General features: G+C 41.2%; 1 protein-coding gene across 3 annotated transcripts in view; it reads right to left on the bottom strand.

The window, feature by feature from the left end:
• sbf2 (SET binding factor 2) overlaps positions 1-24,039 on the bottom strand; it is a 91,324-nt gene that overhangs the window by 29,735 nt on the left and 37,550 nt on the right. For 2 of the 3 annotated variants that reach the window (XM_068341459.1, XM_068341380.1), the window contains exons 3-17: positions 22,725-22,862; positions 16,069-16,203; positions 15,491-15,601; positions 14,396-14,501; positions 11,621-11,753; positions 9,706-9,814; positions 9,332-9,445; positions 8,925-9,002; positions 8,541-8,654; positions 7,590-7,718; positions 7,379-7,477; positions 7,060-7,264; positions 6,740-6,849; positions 5,344-5,493; positions 317-385 (exon numbers count right to left, since the gene is read on the bottom strand). In XM_068341459.1, the coding sequence (XP_068197560.1) occupies positions 317-385; positions 5,344-5,493; positions 6,740-6,849; positions 7,060-7,264; positions 7,379-7,477; positions 7,590-7,718; positions 8,541-8,654; positions 8,925-9,002; positions 9,332-9,445; positions 9,706-9,814; positions 11,621-11,753; positions 14,396-14,501; positions 15,491-15,601; positions 16,069-16,203; positions 22,725-22,862 (1,800 nt within the window). Of the gene's footprint in view, positions 1-316; positions 386-5,343; positions 5,494-6,739; positions 6,850-7,059; positions 7,265-7,378; positions 7,478-7,589; positions 7,719-8,540; positions 8,655-8,757; positions 8,905-8,924; positions 9,003-9,331; positions 9,446-9,705; positions 9,815-11,620; positions 11,754-14,395; positions 14,502-15,490; positions 15,602-16,068; positions 16,204-22,724; positions 22,863-24,039 lie in introns of those variants that run through there. The other variant, XM_068341536.1, reaches the window with a different exon arrangement.

The raw sequence follows: 24,039 nt of genomic DNA, 5'->3' as shown, positions 1-24,039 counted from the left end.
AGCCACTTGTTAACATGGAACCTTAATGACCGCCAGTGTATGAGCAAGGAAGCAGAAGAACCCGGACAAAACCCACACAGAGGTGGGGAGAACATAAAAACTCCACACTCCCCAGTTGGATTCGATACAACTTGGCTAACTCTTAATATACCCACCGACCGCTTACTCTGACCTCACTGCATTGAATGAGCACTGCTAACAACATAGCCAATGTTTTTTTTTTTTTTGCGAGAGAAACCTTCAAAATAAAACTGTCCAGTCAGTTACCATGGACTGTTTTTGGCCACACACATCCTTTTTCATTTAATTTCCTTACCCTGTAAAAGGCTGTTGACAGGGGCAGCAGCGCAGCAGCCACCGTGTATTCCTCTGAGCTGGAGCAGTCCTGTGGGTCAAAAAACAGAAAGGTAGATGAGAGCACTGCAGAACACAGCAGGAGATATGTACCGCAACTCTGAGCATCTCTTTTCATGGAAGAACAGGAACATTTTGTGACTACAGTAATGTAAATATTCTCAAAATAATTGTTGACTTTTAAGAAGTCTTTCAGGAGATGACTGCTACCAATCAGCAATGCACAGAGGTGATGTGGGGTTTAGCTATCCAAGAACGCTAACTTCCCGTTATATAAAAACATTCTGACCTGTTTTATGTCAAAGTGGTGGTTAAATAAGAAACAAATGCCCTATCAAAACCAATACACCATTGGGACATGTGCTTTCAATAGCCTTATATAATCCCAGCCTTGACACGATACGTCATAGTGTTCCGGTCCTCAATATATTGGATTTGTTTTGTTTCACATTCTTGAACGAGACTGCTATACAAGTCTATGTAATGGAAATTGTATGACATTACACAAAAATTCAAGTCATTTTGGCCATAAAATGGGTTCATTTATCAAGATGGTGCAACCAGCCAGAAATGCAAATTTAATTCTCTTTTTTATTTCGTTTCTTAAATCAAAGAAAAGATTCTCTTGGACATTAACAAAACATGCATGTCCTTCTATTTAGGACCCTCTCAGGTCAATAGGCGGCGCTTAATGCTGCTTTCAAAAGAACGGTAATCGGATGAATAGCACATAAAGAGGCTTGAGAAGGGAACAAAGAGGCCTAAACAAAAAATCTCCTGCAGAAATCACAAAATGATGAGAACAGCAGAATAAGAGAAAAGGATGCTGGACTCTGAAGAACTTAATTCACAGGAAATTGGCCCTTATCTCTGGTTAGCTTTGTTGGGATGTATTTGTTGAACTCTATAACTGAGAATTGCCTGAGGAAACTTGATTTAAGTGTACATATAACAGCACTGTTTCTGACCTGCTGCTGCACCTAATAACCCTCTGCAGGACCACAAACATTTTTTCTTTGTTACCAAATCTCTATTTATGAATCAAGAAAAAGTACAAACAGAGAGAAAAAAGCATTCTCAAAATTGACTTTAACCTTGGCAGGATAGACAGGGTGAAGAATGCTGCACTTACTGATGACTGTCTGTAATAAGGGGCCCCTCTAACCTCCCAAAACATTCAGAAATACAGAGAGAGAAGATGGTGTAAAAAATAAGTTACATGGCTGCACACGAAGGCCTGGCCCCGTGTCAACGATGTTTCTCTTTTAATGGTCAAATGTTTTTCTTAGCAGTTATTTGGGCTGCAAAATGTTCCCGCTTGAAGCAGCACCAAAGTATTGTTTACCGGCATCCTGAAAAACTCAAGGGGTCCAGGTCGCAGGGGGTCATAGATCCCAGCCACAACAGAAGAAAATAGAATTACACAGGGGGGGAAATGATGGAATAAGTAACAAACCTGTATTACCCAAAGGCTCAGTCATCACCTCATTGTTCTTTGAACCGAGACACGCACTGACCGCAGACTGCATGACTGAAAACTGCAGTCAAGCTGCAGGTGAAGATAATCTCATAGGCTACATCCAGAGGCTCCTCCAACACATACATATTGTATTAGAAAGACAATCTCAGCTGTCCTTACCTCAACAAGCCTTCATCTTAATCTCCTGGAAACAGACAGAGACTAAGTGACAGCTTAAACTATCTGGAGGCCAACGAGTAAAGCGGACTGATAAGCAGGTTTAAGGACTGCCGTAAGACTCATACATGAAACCTTAGGACATGAATTACATGAGAAATCTGATAAAGGTAATAGCATTGGTATTTAGACCTTAATCATTGTCATTAAACTGAAAAGATCCACATGGTGCAGGATGGAGAAATGTTGCTGTAGCTTCCAGGGTATTTCAAGACTCGAGGGACGGGGTTGTGTTGTGTATTCCCACATTTCTGTTTGCAAAGACACCCTGTGGTCTTCTTTTCCTCCAATTATTAACTGTACTCCTAACTGTTTTCCCCTTTGAACTGGTGCTATGAACTCCATCCCAGACACGTACACAGCAAACAGAAAACAAGAATGCGGAGCATGTGACAAACAGGAGGATGTGATGAAAGAACAGCTTCCGGCATATTTTAGAGATGTTAGGACTTCCAGGAAAGCTGCGAGATGAGTAAACTCTTGTGGCATGCTTTAAAGAGTTGTTTATGGCTGACATCATGAAAAGGCATTCCTAATTAAAGACTTTTAGAATTATTTTACGATTACTCAGTTATAGGAGGAAGCTACTGAGTGGACCTTTTTCCTGTCTTGACTTGTCTGCCACAGTGAAAAAATGAATTCTGATTAATGTTTATGTTTACCTGGCTGTACTGATGGATATCCTAGAGAAACGGTTATCTGAACATGGGAATGACATTAAGTTCAGATTCCCAGTGACCATGTGATTCAAGGCAGTCCATCATAGCTGCTATAAGGCAGACAGGGGCCATGTTCTCACAGCAAGAGGCTAAGTTATGATCTAAAGAGAAGATCATGCTGCAAAAAGCAGCCATCAGGATTCGGGCTCCGTGATGGGAATGGAGGGTACAGAAACAGTCGGTGGGCACTCAAGCTCATCAGTTTTCAGTTTCAGACAGGACCGTCAGAAAAAAAAAGTTCCTCATGTTGTTCAGGAACATCTGCGAGTGATGTGTGCTCTTGTGCCGTTCCACATCAGTCGGTCAAACTCAAGATCAGGCGGAACTCATGGACTCCGTACTTCCCATGGACCTCCCGCCCTAATCCCCTCTCGTAGTAAACTGCCATTCAGTGTGTTTTTGAGCACCATCATGAGGCCCTGGGGCATGAGAGAGCCAAGCACAGAGGGCTCATAATCCTATCTGACAGGAAATGGTTGGAATGCCAGGATACATCCACAGCAGGATTCATTCCCCCACATGGCTTGCGCAACATCTACTTCTAAAAAAATGGAGCAGTGACCAGTGAGCATGCATGTATGCACACATACAAGCACATGCGTACAAACACGCACACGTACAAAAATAATTCCGTAATTAAATACCGTAATGAAGGTTGTTACTGTGCATGACTCACAGACAAGAATTACGACAGACGTCTGAACAGAAAAAGATCATCAGCGTAAACTTTTAAACCCCATTCCAGAGGATGTATCGACAGTTTTGTGTATCTCAAGATAAACATGAACAAATTTACTGACAATTTACTGCTCACCTCATTATAACCTCCTAAACTCTGACCTTCACGTGTGCATCTTTGCTTTACATGTGTTCTCCTAGGGATGCGCTGCTCCCAAGTGAACGTTTAGGGTAAATCTCTGATTACAACCAGACAACAGACTGGCCATGTCGCCTCAGCTAAAATGTTACTTGATAAATGTTGTGTAATTGACCTGGAAATGGTGATTTCACTGCAAACCAATGTGTCACAACAACATGATGTCATTGCAAAGGATGAAGTAACTTTTTATGCAGCCAATGTCACTTTGGCTTTATTGGCTACAGAGGGATAAGCTAAAAACACACATAATTTAGGGGTGCGCTGGTGGATGGGTGCTAAATAAAAAGGCTGCATGCAGAATAACAAAGAAATTAGTGGCTATGGGATGGATTATTTAAATTTCTATATAATTCATCATATTATTTGTTATTTATTTAAAAAAAAAAAAGATGGTCATTTCATTGGCTGAAAGCCGAAAGGAAAAGAAAAAGATTCTACTGACAAATTACTAAGTCATCCCTTCTCTTGTTCATAAAAACAAACATGATGAAGATGATCAAACAAGCTTTTCTTTGCATGACTTCCTGCATGCAAGCATGGAAAGAAATAAAGTACTAACAAATCACTCACTTCTCACACATTATATTGGCTAAATGCACAGATGTTCCACCTGGCTTCGTTTGGTCCCATTGTGTCAATGTGAAGCAAACGAGATGTCACATGATCTACAATGTCCCTGGCTTTGGCATAGGGTGAGACAAGCTGGCTATTACCATTTGTTGGAAAAAACAAAGACTGGAATCTTAAGTCACTCCATAAAAGATGCACTCTGTGAGGACTGCTTAGAATGATTAAAATCACCTAATTTAAGGCAATAAAACATCAGGAACTGCAAATAAAGACCTGTCTGCTCTGGATGAGTGAAGCCTTAGCGACTCTTTATGAGCTGCACAAGAAGACATTCCTTACTGAGTTTGACAAGCAGCCGATTGCGCCAAGAATAGACCAACAATTGACAAACAATAAGAAGAATGGCTTGGAATCGGAGTCACGTATGCCGCCAGTTAGATAAATCAGAGAATAAAGAGGGTAGACACTGTAGAGGAAGGAAGGAGAGTGGGGGGAGCGCTCGTTTGTTCGACACCCTGACTCCTGTGGTCTTTGTTGAAGTACCCTTGAGCAAGATACTGAACGTTAGTGTACTCCCTGGGCTGCTAACTGCTCCTCATGGGTTGTTAAATGCAGACAAAGAGTTTCCCCAAGGGGACAATAAAAGCATTTCTTATTTCACAATTTATGTTATAAGGACAAACTTGTGCTACAAATTATTTAATGCACATTTACTAAATCAGAAAAAAACTGCAAGTAGTAATATATGATGTTTATCTGTTTTATCAATAATGTAAATAAACTGGTTCCATCCTAGATGCTGATTCTTTATGTAACTACAGTGAGTGTTGCATTGGTTCTGGGATTGGCCCCAGAGTTTGGAGTTTAAAGTGAACAATAACAATAATATTTAAATCTGAAATACATTCAGCCACATGTGTGTCTTTTATTGCTTTACCATTCATTTATTTTATTTTAGATCAGGAATGATCAGAATTTTTATAACAAAGTCTTTTGAAAGTCCAAATCTATTAAACCTACAATAAAAGAAAAATAGAGAAGAGCAGTTAAAATGGACTGTTTGAACTGTCATATGCATCCATGGCTGGCTGGACTGTTACTTCTGAGTCTGTTATGTAACTCACCTGGAGGGCACAGTTCATCATACGAACAATGTAGTCGAACTGCTGGTGGTCCATTATGGCACGGTTCTGTTGAACATGGAGACTCAGTTCTTCAGTCAGACACTGACGAGCAGCTTTTCCTTTCAGTGCACGTAATGCAGCTGGCAGGGTCTGTCAAGAGAATGGTAGAAAAAAAGAACAGAAACATCTAAATTAAAGTGAGGGGCCTTTAATTTAGATGACTGCAGACTGACCTTACTTTGGAGATGTGGACATTTAGGAGTGTTCATATGACATCTGCTGTGCAAAAATAGGGGGAAGAACCCTATATATTAATGTATGTAGAGGACACGGTAAATGGGCAGTTCCATGAGTTCTTTTTCATTTTCTTTTACATTGAAAGGTAGACTTTGATTAAACTAGCTAGTAGAGGGGACAAACATGTGGTTAGAATTTTTTAAAATTCTTTTAGACTAACATAACATTGGATTGGATAACATTGTAAAATGTGGCTTCATCACTACTTTTCTGTTACCACGGATGGTTGATTAGTGGACATTGTCTCAAACAAATGACTACATTCTGCAGTAAAACCAGCAAAATAGGGTGGATAAGTGATTTTTTAAAAACTTTCTTAACATTGTGAGGAGTCTTTGGGCAACCACCTGACTCAAATCCTTATGTACAGACATGCTTAAAACCTATCAGGGACAAGAATCAGTGACTAAACTCCTAATTCAATTTGGGAAGAAACCATTAGCACCTGTTTTCCCTACAATTAAAGTTACAGCCTTATCAAAGTTGTAGGTGTGTGTGTGTGTTCATGGTTAAGGAAACTAAATAAAGGTGTTGTTTATATGAATAAGAAACTAACTTGTGGACGGAAGCGACCCGCGGAGGGAATGTTTAGCCTGGGAGAAGGTTTGCTCTGTACCAACACTTGTTGAGAAAGTAATCACATATGTGACGCTGATAAACAGCAGCAATTTCATTGTTATCCAACTGCTGCTTACAGGAAAACTGTTGGCATTGTATGGAAAACAGCACGTCCACATACTTACTGAACATTAGGCAGCAGAGGACATAGAGGCTAACAGAGGTTCACACAATACAAAACATTGACAATGGTTTGATACAGAAATAAAGATCTCCTGTGTAACCTACTGCATCATGTTAATTTATCTCATTTTATTAATGTAGGTGCATAAAGGGACAAAAGAGGAACACAGATTAAAGATGTCAACATGGAACGAGACAGGGCTTGATTACAGGCCAATCCTATTTTTGTGTCTGCCTTGCTGCGCTGCCAGCTGGGAGACATTAGCATGATAAAGATGAGTAGAGATCCACAGGTTCACAAAAGGCCTCCATCTAATGAGGATGATTAGCTTCCCTGATGAAAGAGAACGTGCATCACCTTTTCGGTCTCCAGGGTATTGTTGTCAAAGATGAAGGAAATGCAATTCCTAACCACCTCCAGCCTGCGAGCGCTGTTAAACACTGAGCCACTCTTCCCCATAATAGAAACTGGATGACACAAATGAAAGAATACAAGATGACTGAAAGCAGGGTAAATACATATAGATTTATCAGAGCATTTTCACACTAGAAACATATTTTTTCAGATTTCAGTGTAAAATCTGTCAGTCTGTGAGAGATTTAACATAAAGAAAACACAACAGGTATGTGAAGACACGAGTATGCATTTTGCATTATGAAGCTCAAGGGTGGCCATACCAACGGGTGGACCAGCGGGTACGACACACTTCCTTTCAGAGCGGGTAGACAGGGGTGTGTTGCTGAACTTTGCCACACCCTCCTGCACCATCTTTTCCACCTTTTCATCTTCCAGAAGAGGGAAAGGCACCTGGTGCACTCGCAGGTGGGATCCCTCTGATGGCCGAGGCACTTTCTGGAACGCCATGTGCGGGTTTGGATTCTCCTACAGAACACACACAATTGAACAGTAAGTATTAATCAGCTGTTTATACTGTCAATGTAAAACCCCAGTACACCAGAGGAGAGGGTAGCTGTAGCTACATGCATGAAGCCTTACATTCCTGTACAGCTGCTCAGAGAGCTCCCTGATATGCTTCTGCAGCTTGGCAGGGATGAGCTCTTCTTCCTTAAAGCTGTCAACGTCTAAGGCCACCAGCTACAAAACACAAAACCAGCAAACAAACAAACAAACAAACAGAAAGCACACAAAACCCAGATTATTTAAATGCTGAAGGAGTGAATCATCAAGATGAACAGTGTTACAGTACCTCATCAAAGAGATCGCAGGCTCTGTAAGGGGGACCTCTCTCTGAGACAAAGCCAGCGAAGGCCATGCCATCCAAAACCTTGGTCAGGAAATCATTCTCAACAAGGCCTCGTTGGGCGAGAAAGGCAGTCTGGGTAATGTCAGAATTAGAGCAGTTATTAGCACACGTATATGAGTGAAACACAATCTGGTTAATATGGACAAACTGCAGAATGAAAGACAAAAAATGCTATCAAAAATATTTTACAATGAGATTGCAAAATCTTTTAAAGCCTATCTGTGCAGGGGGTCTCGAGATTAGCATCCTTTTTTTGCTGGAACAACTGATATGTTCTGCGTGTACAAAAAGAAGAATAAATCTAGTTTTAAATGACTACATGCAAATGAATTTAATTAACTTCATGCATGCTGATGCTTGTGGGTAGAAGAGATAAAATACAGTTCACTTAAGCCCTTCCAACTCTGTGATTCGAGGCGAATAAGCAGAGCGTTTGTTTATAATGTGATCCATGTGGGGTACTTTGAGGATGATGTGCTGAGGGGTTACCACGGAGACACCAGAGACACGAATAAACAAAATCCTCGGCACAAAACAAAAATGTAAACCTAATACGTTTCATATGGAACATTGCCGAGCCTTGCCCAAGGTTAGGGGATTGTGTCCGGAGCTCTTATAAACAAGTGTAGCATAGTATCACAGGAAAGTCACGGAGCCCCAGCAACACATTTAAAACATGCAAACACAAAATGCACGCCTGACAGGTTTATCTGTTAGGTCTTTACATGTAATCCCACCCTCACTGCTGGGCTCCACTTAAAACCACTCTTGGCAGATTAAATGGAACAATGTGATTGCAGAAGAACAATAGCTGAAGGAATTTAATTTGAGGTCACATATCGGAAAATAAAATTTGAATTTTAGCACCGGGAATTCAAAATGTTCGAATCTCACCTTGTGAAAGTGAATTACAGGCTCAGAATGGATGCGGATGAGCTGCAAGCAAGACCTGTAGCCCTGGAAGAGTTGTGCAAACAGCCTGAGAAAGACGGCCCGTACCTCCTTGTCCTGGAAAACACACGCGACTCATCAAACAGCTATGCCACACTAATGCAATCTGATTAGGCAGTTACACAACTGTTTGTTATTTGTATTTAGAGTAATGAGTTACCGTCATTTAATGCCCTCACTCCAACGCTAACCTTTCAGCAATAAGAGACTTTGTCTGATGAGGGCAATCACGTCCTCCTCATGTGGGAGCAGGACATCACTCCTTACAATGAGAGAGCCTGAGGATCGGGAATGAATGGAAGGCATGTGACGGAGAGACTGACTTACCAGCAGCTTGAGGTTGGAGGGTGCAGTGCGAGGCGGAGGGAATGCGTTGTCTGCTATCTCCAGATCCGGGTGCAAAACCTGTGAAGAATATGTTTCGAGATGGTCTTTTGGTTTTTAAGCAGCAGAACCTCTTGAATCTCACGAAGCATCAGTGTTTAACATTCCTTGTGCACCAAAAAGTAGAGAGATTTAACAGCATGAAACCATCATCAACCTTCAGAGATAATCAAGTTTGAGCACAACAATCCAAAAGTTACCTACATAGAACAGTATGTGGTTCTTTGTGAAAGATGGAGCAACAGTACACAAATTCTGAACTAGAACATATTGTTCTCTGTCTACTACTTAATTTAATTTTAACATTATATGGACATCATTCAAAAAAGTGTTTATGTCTCTGAGTTTACCAACGACAGGGCTGTCTGTGTCTGGTTCAGGACAGGTTCAGGGAGCAGGGACAAGTGGATGCACTCTGGAATCTTTATTGTTCCCCCATCCAGGTCAGCAATGATAACATCCAACTGGTGAATACACATAAAACACTGACAGGTCAGGTGGTCTGATTACAGCCAGAGGGAGTAAGGGTTGTTATGAAACTCTTCTGGTGAAGGAAAGTCCAGAAATGACACAAGACAACATCACTTTAAAACGTTAACTCCAGCCCAAACATGTCTTTGTTAATGATTCACAGGCCTATGAAAGCATTTAATAATTTACAATCATCAAGTTTTGCATGCAAGTAAGAAGGATTTCTGGATGCCTGAGACACATCTGTACTCACCAGATCCTCAATTTCATTTTGAAACATGGAGTGCACTCCAATGATAAAGGGAGTGGGTGAGCTCAACACCTCCAGCAGCCGTGAGGGCAGAATAGGGATGTATGGGTAACTGAGGAGGGAGAAGAACAGTGAATACACATGATGTGAACAGTAAGCACAACATGAAAAATTATCTTTGTCTTTACAAAATTGTACAACAAATTGGGCCCAATGTACAAAAGGTACAAGACAAAGTATGAAAAAGTGTAATGGAGGAGGTGCGACAGGCAGAAATGCCAAGCAGTTAACCTGTATCATCTAAATTAAATGTATCCTAAAGGCACCTTCACAGGTATTACTGGCTGTTAGTTTTGTATCAAGGTTGGTTGGAATATATTGAACAATTTGAATCATATTATTGGACAGTAGTAGTAGTAGTAGTAGTAGTGGTAATGGTAGTATTAGTATTAGTAGTTGTAGTACTAGTAGTAATAGTAGTAGTAATAGTAGTAGTAGTAATAGTAGTAATTTTAATAGTAGTATTAGTAGTGATATTAATAGTAGTAGTAGTAGTAGTCGTAGTGGTAATGGTAGTATTAGTATTAGTAGTTGTAGTACTAGTAGTAATAGTAGTAGTAATAGTAGTAGTAGTAATAGTAGTAATTTTAATAGTAGTATTAGTAGTGGTATTAATAGTAGTAGTAGTAGTAGTAGTAGTAGTAATACAGTAGTAGTAGTAATAGTAGTAGTAGTAATAGTGGTAATAACAGTAGTAGTATCAGTAATAGAAGTAGTAGTAGTAGTAATAGTAGTAGTAGTGGTAGTAGTTGTAGTTGTTGTAGTAGTAGTAGTAGTTGTAGTAATATTAGTAGTAGTAATAGTAGTAGTAATAGAATTAGTAGCAGTAGTAATACAGTAATAGTAGTAGTAATAGTAGTAATAGTAGTAGTAATATTAGTAGTAGTAATAGTAGTAGTAATAGAATTAGTAGCAGTAGTAATACAGTAATAGTAGTAGTGTTAGTAGTAGTAGTAGTAATAGTAGTAATAATACAGTAGTAGTAGTAATAGTAGTAGTAATAGTAAAAGTAGTAGTGGTGGTAGTAGGAGTAGTAATAATATTAGTAGCAGTATTACTTGGTAGTGATAATGTGAGGTCTTTTCAGTGGAGGGTTGATGACTGTCTTTGTACACAACCTGGTCATTAGGGGAGAACTATTGCTTTGGAAGACAGTTTTCTTTCACTGACTTGTGTAAATGAATTCCATTCAACATTGTCAGCGTGCTGTTTATCCTATAACATACATGTTTCACTAAAATGTTCCAGGGTTTGTTCATCATGACACCTGTGTCTGTCTGTTGTCACGAAGGCTGCTCATCTCCAGTTCGTTCTGTTTGTCACATTACATGGGTTCTTTTTTGAGACAGAGGTATGACCTTGATTAGTCAATGGACATGGAACTTCTCGTGTGTTGAAGTTAAATTTTAAAATTGCACATTTTGGTTTGCAATAATTTCTAACAATATATATATATATATATATATATATATATATATATATATATATATATATATATATATATATATATAAGGGAAAACAAATTCCTCTGAAAGTAGTTTTACAACATTTCGACATTTATTCTAAAAAAGGGAAAGAGTGTAACCACGATAACTTATTTTGAGGAAGTGACGTGAATTCTGAAAGTAAAAAGTTACTAAATATAAGAGGTTAAACCAGTTCAGACTTGGCTAGTATGTGGTGATGTTATACAGTAGATTCGCCACTAACTGAACAGAATGATGAACAAAGTTAATGATCAGTAAAATCACAACCGAGAGAAATCATGACACCAGCCAAGGTATTAGTGGAAAGTCAGTGTTTGTCCTGCTGCTGGGGTCAAACACACACACACACACACACACACACACCCACACACCTGTATTTAAGAGGAAACATGAGGGCTTCCAGGGCCCGGCATGCCTCTTCCAGCCTCTGATAACTGGTGGAGTGAAACAAAACCTTGTGTTCTGTCAGAACCGCACAAAAGAGGCTTAAAACATTTTGGATTCCTGGAAGAAGAAAACAACAAAGAAGAATAAGAATGAGGTATTTGTTGGCGTGTCAGTGCCATATCATCCATCAAACATTCACAGTGACACAGATAAGAGGACATGATATTCACCTGGGAGTTTTGTTTGTATCAAAGAGAGCTACCAGACAAAGTACTGCAATTCAAAACATACTATATCCTGTACAATATTGTAAAGCAGACCAGCAGCATCAGTCCTAATATAGAAGTTTTATTCTTACATATTGGAAGATGTTACATTGTTGCTGTAAATTTGGCAAGAAAAAACTAAAGGAGCATTATTTTCCTTGCACAGGTTGCTGCAAACTATAGTGCCATGGCATGTCTTTATTTTTGGAAGATGGATTTCGCAGTGTTTTTGTACTTTCCGTGACACTGAACAGCTGCAAATATACCAATTAATATCAGTCACTACATATAACATGCAAGGAGTCTGCTGCTTTTTGAAACTATTTCATGATGATAAGAACAATACAGCTCCACAACCAAGCAGGACAGTTTATGTAAAACCGAAAGAAAAGGAAAAGTCATCTCTGAAAAACAAAAGGAAATGACATGCTCCCATCCAGTATAAATAATATTTCAAACAGCAGTGCGACAATCAGAAGAAATTCTAAGTTTACAGTTCCTGTTATTGTTTCCTATCAAGCAGCTGACAGCAAATTCATCACACACTGGAGTGATAAAGAAACTGGCAGACATATATCCGCGCCACTGGGGGCACTGGGTCTGGATGTTTGGCTGCTGAAGTGATAAACAGGAAACTAAACCAGAGGCTCCACAAAAACCAAACCAAATGACTTGATTTAATCTTCTTCAGACTTGGTGTGTCCAAAATGTTGCGTGAAGTTATTTTTGGTAACATTTATTTTTATTAAGAGTGTACCTCCGGTTTCACAGACACCTCACATTCATGTGTTTACTTATCTGGACGACAGCAACGACGTCTGAGCCCTAAATAAGATGTGACAGCGACATCCTTGCACAACAGAAGTGATAAAGGTAACAAACAACAAACAACAGGGCTGCTGGTTTTATCGGGGAATGTACTTCCTGTGGAAGGTGACATAGACACACATTCCTTTCTGATGACTCAGGTGACCTGTGCGCACATAGATAAGATATGCTGACCAGCCTGTTGGCCGGCTCCTATCCATGCTTCATATGGACATGAGAATGACCTATTAATTAGAAACAATAAAACCATTCTTTACTGTTGGATAGCTGGTCAGCTGACCTGTGATGTTCACCCTCCTGCCGGCACATACAGAAGCCAGTGTAGGATGAATAATTAAACTAGCCGATTCGTCACTTTCAGTCTTTATCTACCTTGAGTTTAACTTAATTAGTTCTTGATGATGTTTGTTTAATCTGGAGGTGTACAAAAAAAAGAAGACATTTTGGGGCTAGCTGTTTCTGGAGACTCTCTATGTTACATTAACTGTTTCCTGCCTGTACCCTTGTATTTTAAGTCTCTCTCCTGTTATTCAAAGAACAGCAACATTACATTTCTTTCACATTATACTTCACATTATTATTATAATTTTACCAGGTTTAGCAATTTTCTAACACACCTTAACTGCAGCTGCTTCAATGAAAAACACAGCAGGATGTGCTGCACCGATTAAGGCCATAGCTGGATTTTATCATAATATCAACATGCTCTATTTACTGATAACCAGATTGGTTACAAAGGCACGACTTCCAAATAACTCAGATCACATGCGTATCATGAGATTAGCCCCCCATGTGGATGTTCATCACTTTCCCCAAACAAACAGGGGATGGTGAGAACGTGCTAAGGAAATAACACCCACTCTTTTTTTTAAAGCACACACTTTTCTAATAAAATAACGTTAACCAAGGGCCAACTTTCCATTACAAATAAAAACTCTGGTGAATAATATTTATTTCTGCAGATGCATTCTTGGCGTTTCACAAAATGAACTTTATTTCTTATAAAAAGCTGTAATAGTGAAAATAGAGCAAAGGTTGGGGGAAGCAATAAGCGTACAGTACTCCCTAAACACAGATTAACTCCCCCATGAATGAGTCGCAGTGAATCAGGCCTGCATCTTTCAGGCACACCGAGTAACCCAGCACTATGAAACTAGCAAAGTGTATCAAATCTTTATCATGTGATTGTTGCAGTCCAGACAAAATTACAGAAACACTGACGGTAAAATACACAAAAAAACCCACTAAAATGTTGCCTCAGATGCATGAAGTGCAGAAATAATCCAAGTTCTTAAAAGTTCACTGCAAAAGTCCCACTGTAGTTCACCATGTGATTAACAAAGTACAACTGAGCCTCAAAAAATCTGATAAGGATCAGGCCTGAATTAATGAAAATACTTCTTAGGCATTAAGCTGCTTTTATTTCAAAAGCAACAAGACTAACTATGAACAATGCCAGCAGTTGGATTAGACAAATGGTTTTTGGCCTAAAGGAGGCATTTAGCTAAAACGTGACAGGCTACAGCATTTAACAATTATGTACCAAGAAATGTTAAAAACTAAATGATGTGACACAGAGACACTCACAAGTTCCTCACGGTCTGACTAAAGAATCTCTTCCTGTTACCATCCCTACTTGGCAGTCGGTGAAGTGGCCGGACTTACCCAGCTGCTGGAAGAGCAGAGCAACACTTTTGCACGTGACAGGCAAAGTGTGGTTCAGAGGCGTCTGGATAAGCTGCCGGTCTCCTGCTCCCAGGCTAAACAGCTTCTGTGAAGACAATCAAAAACATTTACAATCAGAAATCATTTCTACAGCCATCTGGTCAATGAGGATGAGCAGTAAAACAAGTGACGGTCATCCGTTAAGACCTACTTTACAGCCCACCGTACTGTGTTTCGAACCAAATATAGAAGCTACTAAATAGAGGCTACACCTTCAGGCCCATGTGAATGACTTAGTGCAGCAAAGAAAACCTACAGTTTATATGTTCACTGAGATATAACTGTGTATTGTTAGAAATGTCATAGATTTAACAACAGCTACAAGTTAAACAGATATGTATAATGACGTATCTACAGGATGTACCAGAATGCAAAAAATGATTGACATCTTTAAGATGTACAAAACAGAAATCCATCAGTCCAGCTACACTTAAAGGATTTGACGGGTCTAAATTCATACAATACATTAACATACTTGCACATCCAATTATTTTGGACAAACAAGTCGGTTCCACAATTCTCATTCTGCCTAAATGGGGACAGGGTTAATTCTTTCCAAGACACATCTCCTCCTGTATTGAGTATTGCATCTGATGACAAGATCTCTGTAGCAGCAGGAAGTTAACGTATTTCACATTTGCAGCAAACAAAATAAGATGTATGGTGGGATTTAAATCCCATGACATTATAAAAACATATTCTCTTCGAGGTTAACAGATGTAATTTAAGACCGTGGCTGTCTCTTGCACACAATTCGGTTTAAGTACTTTGCTAAATTAATGGAAAAATGATAAATATATATTAGAACATTACCACCTGTGGCTGGAAAACATTTCTGGGACCATCTGGGCACGAGATGGCTGCACAACCAACAGAAATCATTTTAGTAGCTACAGCACTGAAGCCTCAGCCATCAACCACACTAAGTCATTGTCTCTCTGCTAAAAAATAAAGGACTGACACGAACATTTTCCAGCTTAGATCAGTCAGAAACAGGTCACTTGTATGGTGAGAAGGGTGTGAGTTAAGTTTTACCTGGGATCCACCAGCAACAGGAACCTGGAACGTGAAGAGGTTGGCCACCAGACCCTCTAGAGGGAAGCTCAGGCTGTCGATGTACACCGTGTAAACCAGACCCAAGCACCCCTGGATCGTCACCATAGGAAACACAAGTCAGATATTACACAAACAGTAGATACCATCTCATCAAGACTGCAGCTCACAGTCAAATACTGTAGAGGAAAAATATCTGGTTTGCAACATAAAACGATTATATTGGCCTGTGATATTTAGGTATGGAGTAATTGCACTGTTGACTCCATTCGCAGTTAAAAAACATGCAGGAAACACAATAAGTCTTTAACAGGAAAATCAAGGCTGACCTTGACTGTTAAATATTGATGATCTCAGCATGAAATTTAAAGGTCAGAAGTTCTTCTGCCTCTGTTTTCATGCTGAAGTGCAAGACTAAGTCAAATCAGGCCTATTTCATAGATGGTCCAATGTAGGTTTGTCTCATCTCAGAGCTGTGAGATGAAAGTGCTGAGTGGACAAAAATCCCTTAATAAAAAAAATAGTTTTATTCGAGATTTAATGATACGGCGTTTTATTACCCGGAATATTTCAGGGTAATCCAGCCTTGACACGAGAATGAGGCTTTTTGGTGCAAACACTTGAGCCGGCTGGATCAGGCCATCCTCCTCTGCATCCTCATCCTCATCCCCGTCAGCCTCAATGCTCTTTGATCCCTGAGACAACAAAAGGAAGGTATTTCAGTTTTAGAGTTCTAACCAGTGCAACAGACTTCAGATTCTGAACTGTCCTGTAGAACGTGGTAGCACCTCTGAGCTCCTGCTCTCGCTTGAGACGACATCATGTGCCTCAGATTCACCACAGTCTGGCTGCGATATGTCAGGTATTTAATGCATTGCTAGTTTGATTTGTGCATTTTCCAGGTTGTGGAAACATAAAGAAACATAAAGAATGTTCAGTGGTAATGTATAATAACGTGTAATGAACGCTGAAATTATGTCTTCAAGTACAAGTTTATGTGGAACACCCAGCCTCTGACACTACACTGTCCCATTGTCACTTGAATTGTGGATCATAAGCTGACATGGGCTTGAAAAAAGAACCAGAGAATTTTTGTATTCCTCTTAGAAAACAAATAGTCGAGATAAAAATCCTTTATCAGAAAAAGTCATTAGTAACTCCTCTGTAAAAATCCTCCTTACCGGACAGAAAGGAGATATGTGTTCATGAATGTTTGGACTATTAACGGGATTGTTTCCTAATCTGTTCATATTTAGAGCAGATGCTCACCACTTTGGAGCCAGTGTTTGAACACCACGCATTTTTTAAAATTAGGGTGCTTAATAAAACATTTTGGCAAAACAGAAACAAAATGTTCCATGAGTTCAAAACTTCTCTCCCACCCAGAGCGAATAAAAAACTTTATTAGAAATTCGTGCACAATGTCTAATTAGGTTAAGCAAGATATTTCATTTTTAGTCATATTCCTTATTTAAGATCACAAATCATGAAACACTTCTGAATGTTTTCAATACTTGTGTTAGACATCCATCCATCCACTTCCGCTTATCCGGGGTCGGGTCGCGGGGGCAGCAGCTTAAGCAGGGAAGCCCAGACTTCCCTCTCCCTAGCGACTTCGTCCAGCTCCTCCGGGAGAATCCCAAGGCGTTCCCAGGCCAGCCGGGAGACATAGTCTCTCCAGTGTGTCCTGGGTCATCCCTGGGGCCTCCTCCCGGTAGGACGTGCCCGGAACACCTCACCAGGGAGGCGTCCTAACCAGATGTCTGAGCCACCTCATCTGGCTCCTCTCGATGCGGAGGAGCAGCGGCTCAACTCTGAGTCCCTCCTGGATGACCGAACTCCTCACCCTATCTCTAAGGGAGAGCCCGGACACCCGGCGGAGGAAACTCTTTTCGGCCAGTTGTATCGGGGATCTCGTTCTTTCGGTCACGACCCACAGCTCGTGACCATAGGTGAGGGCAGGAACGTAGATTGGCCGGCAAATCGAGAGCTTTGCCTTTCGGCTCAGCTCCTTCTTCACCACGACGGACCGATACAGAGTCCGCATCACTGCAGACGCTGCACCGATCCGCCTGTCGATCTCCCGTTCCATCATACCCTCACTCGTGAACGAGACCCTGAGATACTTGAACTCCTCCACTTGGGGCAGTATCTCATCCCCAACCCGGAGAGGGCACTCCACCCTTTTCTGGTCTCAGATTTAAAGGTGCTGATTCTCATCCCAACTGCTTCACACTTGGCTGCGAACCGCTCCAATGAGAGTTGGAGATCATGGCTTGATGAAGCCAACAGCACCATGTCATCTGCAAAAAGCAGAGACGCAATACTGACGCCACCAAACCGGACACACTCAATGCCTTGGCTGCGCCTAGAAATTCTGTTCATAACTTTTATGGTGACAAAGGGCAGCCTTGGCGGAGTCCAACCCTCACTGGAAACTAATCCGACTTACTGCCGGCAATGCGGACCAAACTTTGACATCGGTCGTACAGGGACCGAACAGCCCTTATCAAGGGGTTCGGTACCCCATACATACCCTCCCACAGAACCCCCCCCGAGGAACACGGTCGAACGCTTTCTCCAAGTCCACAAAACACATGTAGACTGGTTGGGCAAACTCCCATGCCCCCTCAAGGACCCTGCGGAGGGTGTAGAGCTGGTCCACTGTTCCACGGCCAGGACGGAAACCACACTGCTCCTCCTGAATCCGAGATTCGACTTCCCGACAGACCCTTCTCTCCAGAACCCCTGAATAGACCTTGCCAGGGAGGCCGAGGAGTGTGATCCCCCTGTAGTTGGAACACACCCTCCGGTCCCCCTTCTTAAAAAGGGGGACCACCACCCCAGTCAGCCAATCCAGAAGCACTGTCCCCGACGTCCACGTGATGTTGCAGAGGCGTGTCAACTAGGACAGCCCTACAACATCCAGAGCCTTTAGGAACTCCGGGCGGATCTCATCCACCCCCGGGGCCCTGCTACCAGGGAGCTTTTTAACCACCTGGGTGACCTCAACCCCAGAGATAGGAGAGCCCGTCTCAGAGAAACCAGACTCTGCTTCCTCATGGGGAGGCGTGTTGCCGGAATTGAGGAGGTCTTCCGAATATTCTCCCCACCGAGTCACAACGTTCCGGGTGAGGTCAGCAGCACCCCATCCCCACTATACAGTGTTGATGCTGCACTGCTTCCCCCTCCTGAAACGCCTGATGGTGGACCAGAATTTCCTCGAAGCCGTCTGGAAGTCTTCCTCCAAGGCCTCACCTCTAGTCGGAACTTCTCGACCTCACACACCAGCTCGGGCTCCTTCCCTGCCAGAGAGGTGACATTCCACATCCCAAGAGCCAGCTTCTGCAGCCGGGGATCAGATCGCCAAGGTCCCCGCTTTACAATGCACCCGACCCCTATGGCCCCTCCCACAGGTGGTGAGCCCAAGGGAAGGGGGACCCACGTTGTCCTTTCAGGCTGCGCCCGACCGGGCCCCATGGGTGCAGGCCTGGCCACCAGGTGTTCGCCTTCAAGCCCCACCTCCAGGCCTGGCTCCAGAGGGGGGCCCCGGTGGCCCGCGTCCGGGCAAGGGAAAACGTGGTCCATTGTTTTTATTCATCATGAGGGGTCTGTGAGTCGTCCTTTGTCTGGTCCCTCACCTAGGACCTGTTTGCCATGGGTGACCCTGCCAGGGGCACAAAGCCCCAGACAACTTAGCTCCTAACTGTGTTAGACAGTTACAGTTAATATTGGGCAATAGTGGTTAATTTTAAATCACATCACACTTACACTTTTATGGAAATTATGTCTGATCACACGTCATCTATCTTTGCTAAAAATCATGACAAGATGTTGTACACGCACTAGTCTCAAAGTGAATCCGCCTGTCTCTATCGTGGATGCTCAAGTCCAATCAAGACTGTGATACAGCAACCTCATTCCAGACTAAAGCCTTTATCGCAGCCTTGTATATTTCTTCAGGTAGTGAAAACATGCCGTAGGTGCTTCAGTATCTCCAACCAATGAATATAAGATCAGAATATCCATTCAGATGGGGTCCCTTCATTATTTTTAGGATTTAATTCAATTATGAGACAAAATACATTCCTCTGTGGCCTACGTGGATTCTCCAGCTGACTAGATAAGGACGTCACATTTGGTAAGTAAAGTTTGTTAAGACATGCTCACGTTTCAACAGGAGCTTCAGTGCCATACACTAAATCCAGGAATGTGGGTTTATTTTGCAAACATATGATGTCTGGGCACAGCCAAATATAGCCAAACTATAATAATCAACTGATAAAAAGGTAAGGTGGTGCTGTGTTCAACGAGTCTATTCATTTAAAAAGTTAACAGGTTCAAACATCACAATATAGTGCGTAATATAAACAATGCATTCATATGTCGGGTCAAGTGTCTTATTGGCAACGACACACAAATATCTCTATTACTGAAGCCAATTAAGGAGAGACTAAGTTAAGAGTTTTAAAATAAACTCAAGATTTTTCTTGCTTCTCAGCTCAAATATCAAATAATGCAATATTCACAGTACAGACAGGTATGTCAGTGAGTGAGTTACTATCATGAATGACCATGGATGTTAAGGATAGATTTTGTTGACTTTTTCTGCACTTTCTGGAGTGGTGTCCCTGCTCAGTGCTCAGATCATAGATAATGACAGTTTCACAAATCAGTGAAACTTACAGTATTTTCCGCAATTTAAGGCGCACCTAAAAGCCTTTAATATTCTAAAAAACCGATAGTGCGCCTTATAATCCAGTGCATTCACCTTCAATGAAATATGCCATTCATTGAAGGTGCGCCTTCTAGTCCATTGTGCCTTCTAGTGCAGAAAATACTGTAATTCTAATTGGTGAAGTCCAATGGTGAAACTCTGTTAGCAGTGTTGAGATTGTGTTGTTGCCACTGGGGACCAGTGAGGTTAACACCCCCCCCCCCAATGTAGCTACATAAATCAGAGTATATTTTGTGTCTTCCACATGTGCCTGCTAAATATCTAGCAGGTGTAAAAGTGACTCAACAACTGCACCAAAGGTCATGATAAGAGCCCCTATAGCGTATTTATATAATGCACTGCGTAGAAATGTAAACGAACACTTCATTATCGCAGTGTAAAACCAGGTCAGCAACACTACAGGGATCCTCAATCTGTTCATTTGGGAAGCAGAACTAAGGTGAATCAGTTGCACCTGCTTTGGTGCAAATAAAAGTCAGCACATGTGCAATAAAATAGAAAAAGCCGAACTGCCATAAACCTGTGGGTGTTTTTTTATGTAGTGAACAGAGACAGCTGCTCTCGCCTTATCTTTCACAGTTCTTCTATCGTTTTATTTTTTGCTAATGCTTTACTGGTAGCATGAGGCGGTGCTTGCAGCCCAGTCAGGTTGTACAGGTAGCTCTGTCACCAGCATTGAGGAGCTACTAGAAGGCTGATCATTACAAAAAGGGGGATAGGAGGAACGCAACCAGTGCCCTTCATAATGACCTCCAGTAGGCTACAAGGGTGCATGTTTTTGACCTAACTCCCACAGTCTCCTTCTTATCTCCTTTGCCAGAGACAAGAATTTCCAAGTCTGTCATTGGTGCCTTGTTCTCTTCCCAGATGAGACCAGGTTCAACTTGACCAGGTGTGACAGGTGTGACAAAGCACAGTGATGCAATGATGTTATCTGTAACATCATGCAGCAAGACCGCTTTGACGATGGGTCAGAGATGATCTGGGGAGGCATATCCTTGGAGGGTCACCAAGACCTACCATCCTTAAAAAGAATCTCGTGCTGCATCACATGCTTCTGTCTAGACCTACTTATGCTGATTGCAAAGTATGCAAACTCCTATAAAAGTTGGACAAAATCACGATATTTATTTGTTGTCATAGTGACCTGCCCTACCTGTTGATAACCAAGTGTAAAAGAAAAACATTTATTTCCAGCTAACAGCTACGCTAGTCCCCAGATAACAGAAAACAACAACATAATAAAAAAAACCAGGACATTTTCTCTTAACTGGAACTTGTGTGGAAGAGCAGAAAACAGAACAATTATGATTCAGATTTCAATACTGATGGGGAGATAAACCACTAGCCTGAAGCTTCTGACAGGTTTCTTACAGCAAAGTGACTTCACCAATCAGTTATGATCACTGGGAAATAAGTCTATGAGTCGCCATATACTCATCAACAGCTGGGATATTTTTGGTTTCTCCATGAGATGCAAAAAGTTATCTTCTACTTGTATAATTATAGTCGCATTAACACAAGCAGCTAAACAAGTTGAGTAATGAGGAAAAGATGTGTTACAACACTACTGACACAGAATGTTCCACCAAAGAAACATACTTCTCACAATGACTGATTGAACATAAAAATGTTCTGCTAACTGAAACGTGAGGACTGTCTTCCACATGTGAAAGTATGTCAGATCACAGTGGGTACACGAAATTGGTCACTTTAGTCCTAAATCAAGTAGAGCAAATAAATGACTGTTGTTGTCTGAGTTGTCGGCAGGGGAAGACATTAACCAGACCATTCATAAGGGCAATAACAGTCACGTGTAGATATAACTGTGAAACATTGCACCACATGTGCGTCAGAACACAACATATCCTCCAGTGCTCTGGTGAGCCTACAGTAGGGACTGTTCAGAGGGTGACCTCAAAATTATCATTCCATAACTAAAGGGGATCGGTGATGGCATCACCATATTAGGCTCTGTAAAAACACATAAAAGAATTATAAAAAAAACAAAACAGTAAAATAAAAAATGATGGATCATCTTAATAAACCTCTACATCTAAGTTCAGGTTATATACACCACCATTATCAACATACTGATGAGTCCTTGGGCAAATGATGCTGTTACCTGTATGTATGGAACTCTTAATGGGCCACTGCTGCTAATTTCAAATGTTTAATGTTTAGTGTAAAAAAGTTGTTCTATATAAAATCACTCACTGCAGTGAGTTTGTTGTTTTGTAAAATCAAGAAGTGTCTCTATTGTGAAGTCTCCGGCCTCTTGTCTGTCTTTGTCATCTGATGGTCCTTACTGTGATTTCTGGATTGAAGCTACAAATGCCTGTGACTCTACCAATGATCAAACTGTTTTACACACACACACACACACACACACACACCACACACACACACAGACACACAGACAAACACACACACACACACACACACAGACACACACACGCACGTGTGTTACTATCTTACCTGTAAATTGACTTCCGCCTCATAGAAAGTGAGGCAGGAGCAGTAGTGTCTATCTGAATCAATATCTGTCAGGACAACGGTGAAGAAAGTGGGTGCTTTCCTGTCCCTGGACAGCCTCCAACCTCCAGGCTGGCAGAACTGCAAAGAAATTCAAAGAATATCACCACATGAGTACATCCCACCTCCCACTTCTTTAAATCATCCTTTTCCGGGTGTCAAAATAACTCAGCAAATTTAAGACTAAGTGAACAATTTGCTCTGATGACAGACTTGTCCTGTCGTCGCCTCTTCTGCACCGTTTCGTCCTTTTTTTATCCACATTTCCACAAACTTCTGAGTGGAGAACGCGCACACAATGAAATTATGTGCATGGGGATGTTCACAAACATTATAAACTGTTGACAATTCGGGTGAGGTTGAAAGTTAGTGTCAGCAACGTACACTATACACGACCTGTAAGAAAACTCTGTAGCATCCTGCCTGTTATTCATATTTTTTTTAGTTAAAGACGAGGTTCTCCCCCAGTAGGCGCCAAATAATGTACGAACCAATGTTAGCCCTGTTATGTTTCTTCCTTGAAGCATTTAACGCTGAACACTGATTGTTTTGCTATTTGATGTTAAATATTGGTCGAATTAACTCAGAACTTTAATGGAAATAAAACAGAATAATCAAACTTAAAGTGATGTGTTGGACAGATCATCATTCATGTCAGTGTGGTGGAATAACTTAAAGCTTGACTTAGCCTCTACACCCCCGAGGATAAAATTCATTGAGTAGAGGTAGAGATGCTACATTATGGTATTAATGTATTTTATTTCTTATGTTTTGTTTTTATGTCCTGTAATTGTTGGGGCATAGTACTTTTGTATTTAGAATACTAATGACATTTAAATGACCTCAAATAACAATTATAGATTGAAATTTAATAAATTTCGACTTACAAACAATTCATATAACGAACAACCTGTATGTTGAGGACTACCGCCATTCTAAAATGAGTTTCCACATATTCTATGATGGTAGAGGATTTGAAATTGTTAAAAGCTCAGTGGTTTTTATGTCTACTGAGACGTTCTGCTGGTTGTCAGAGTATACGTAGCTGGAGTATCTGACGCCCCCACAGAAAGAACTGACAGTATGTTCACCACACTCCAGCAAATTCATCTGCTCATCAAAGCAGGAGGTGGAATGTTCAATATTTATTTTCTAAAGAGTCACCAGCAGAGGTGCCAGGCTAAACCACCTGAGTTCATTATCTGCTTCAATATGAAAGGAAGCATCTTAAATATGTCTAATGGAAAACTCCCAGGAA

This window comes from Antennarius striatus, chromosome 1 (genome assembly GCF_040054535.1).
Source record: "Antennarius striatus isolate MH-2024 chromosome 1, ASM4005453v1, whole genome shotgun sequence".
NCBI lineage: Eukaryota > Metazoa > Chordata > Actinopteri > Lophiiformes > Antennariidae > Antennarius > Antennarius striatus.
Note: the sequence above shows the minus strand (reverse complement) of the source record. Positions and strands in the feature narration are given on the sequence as shown.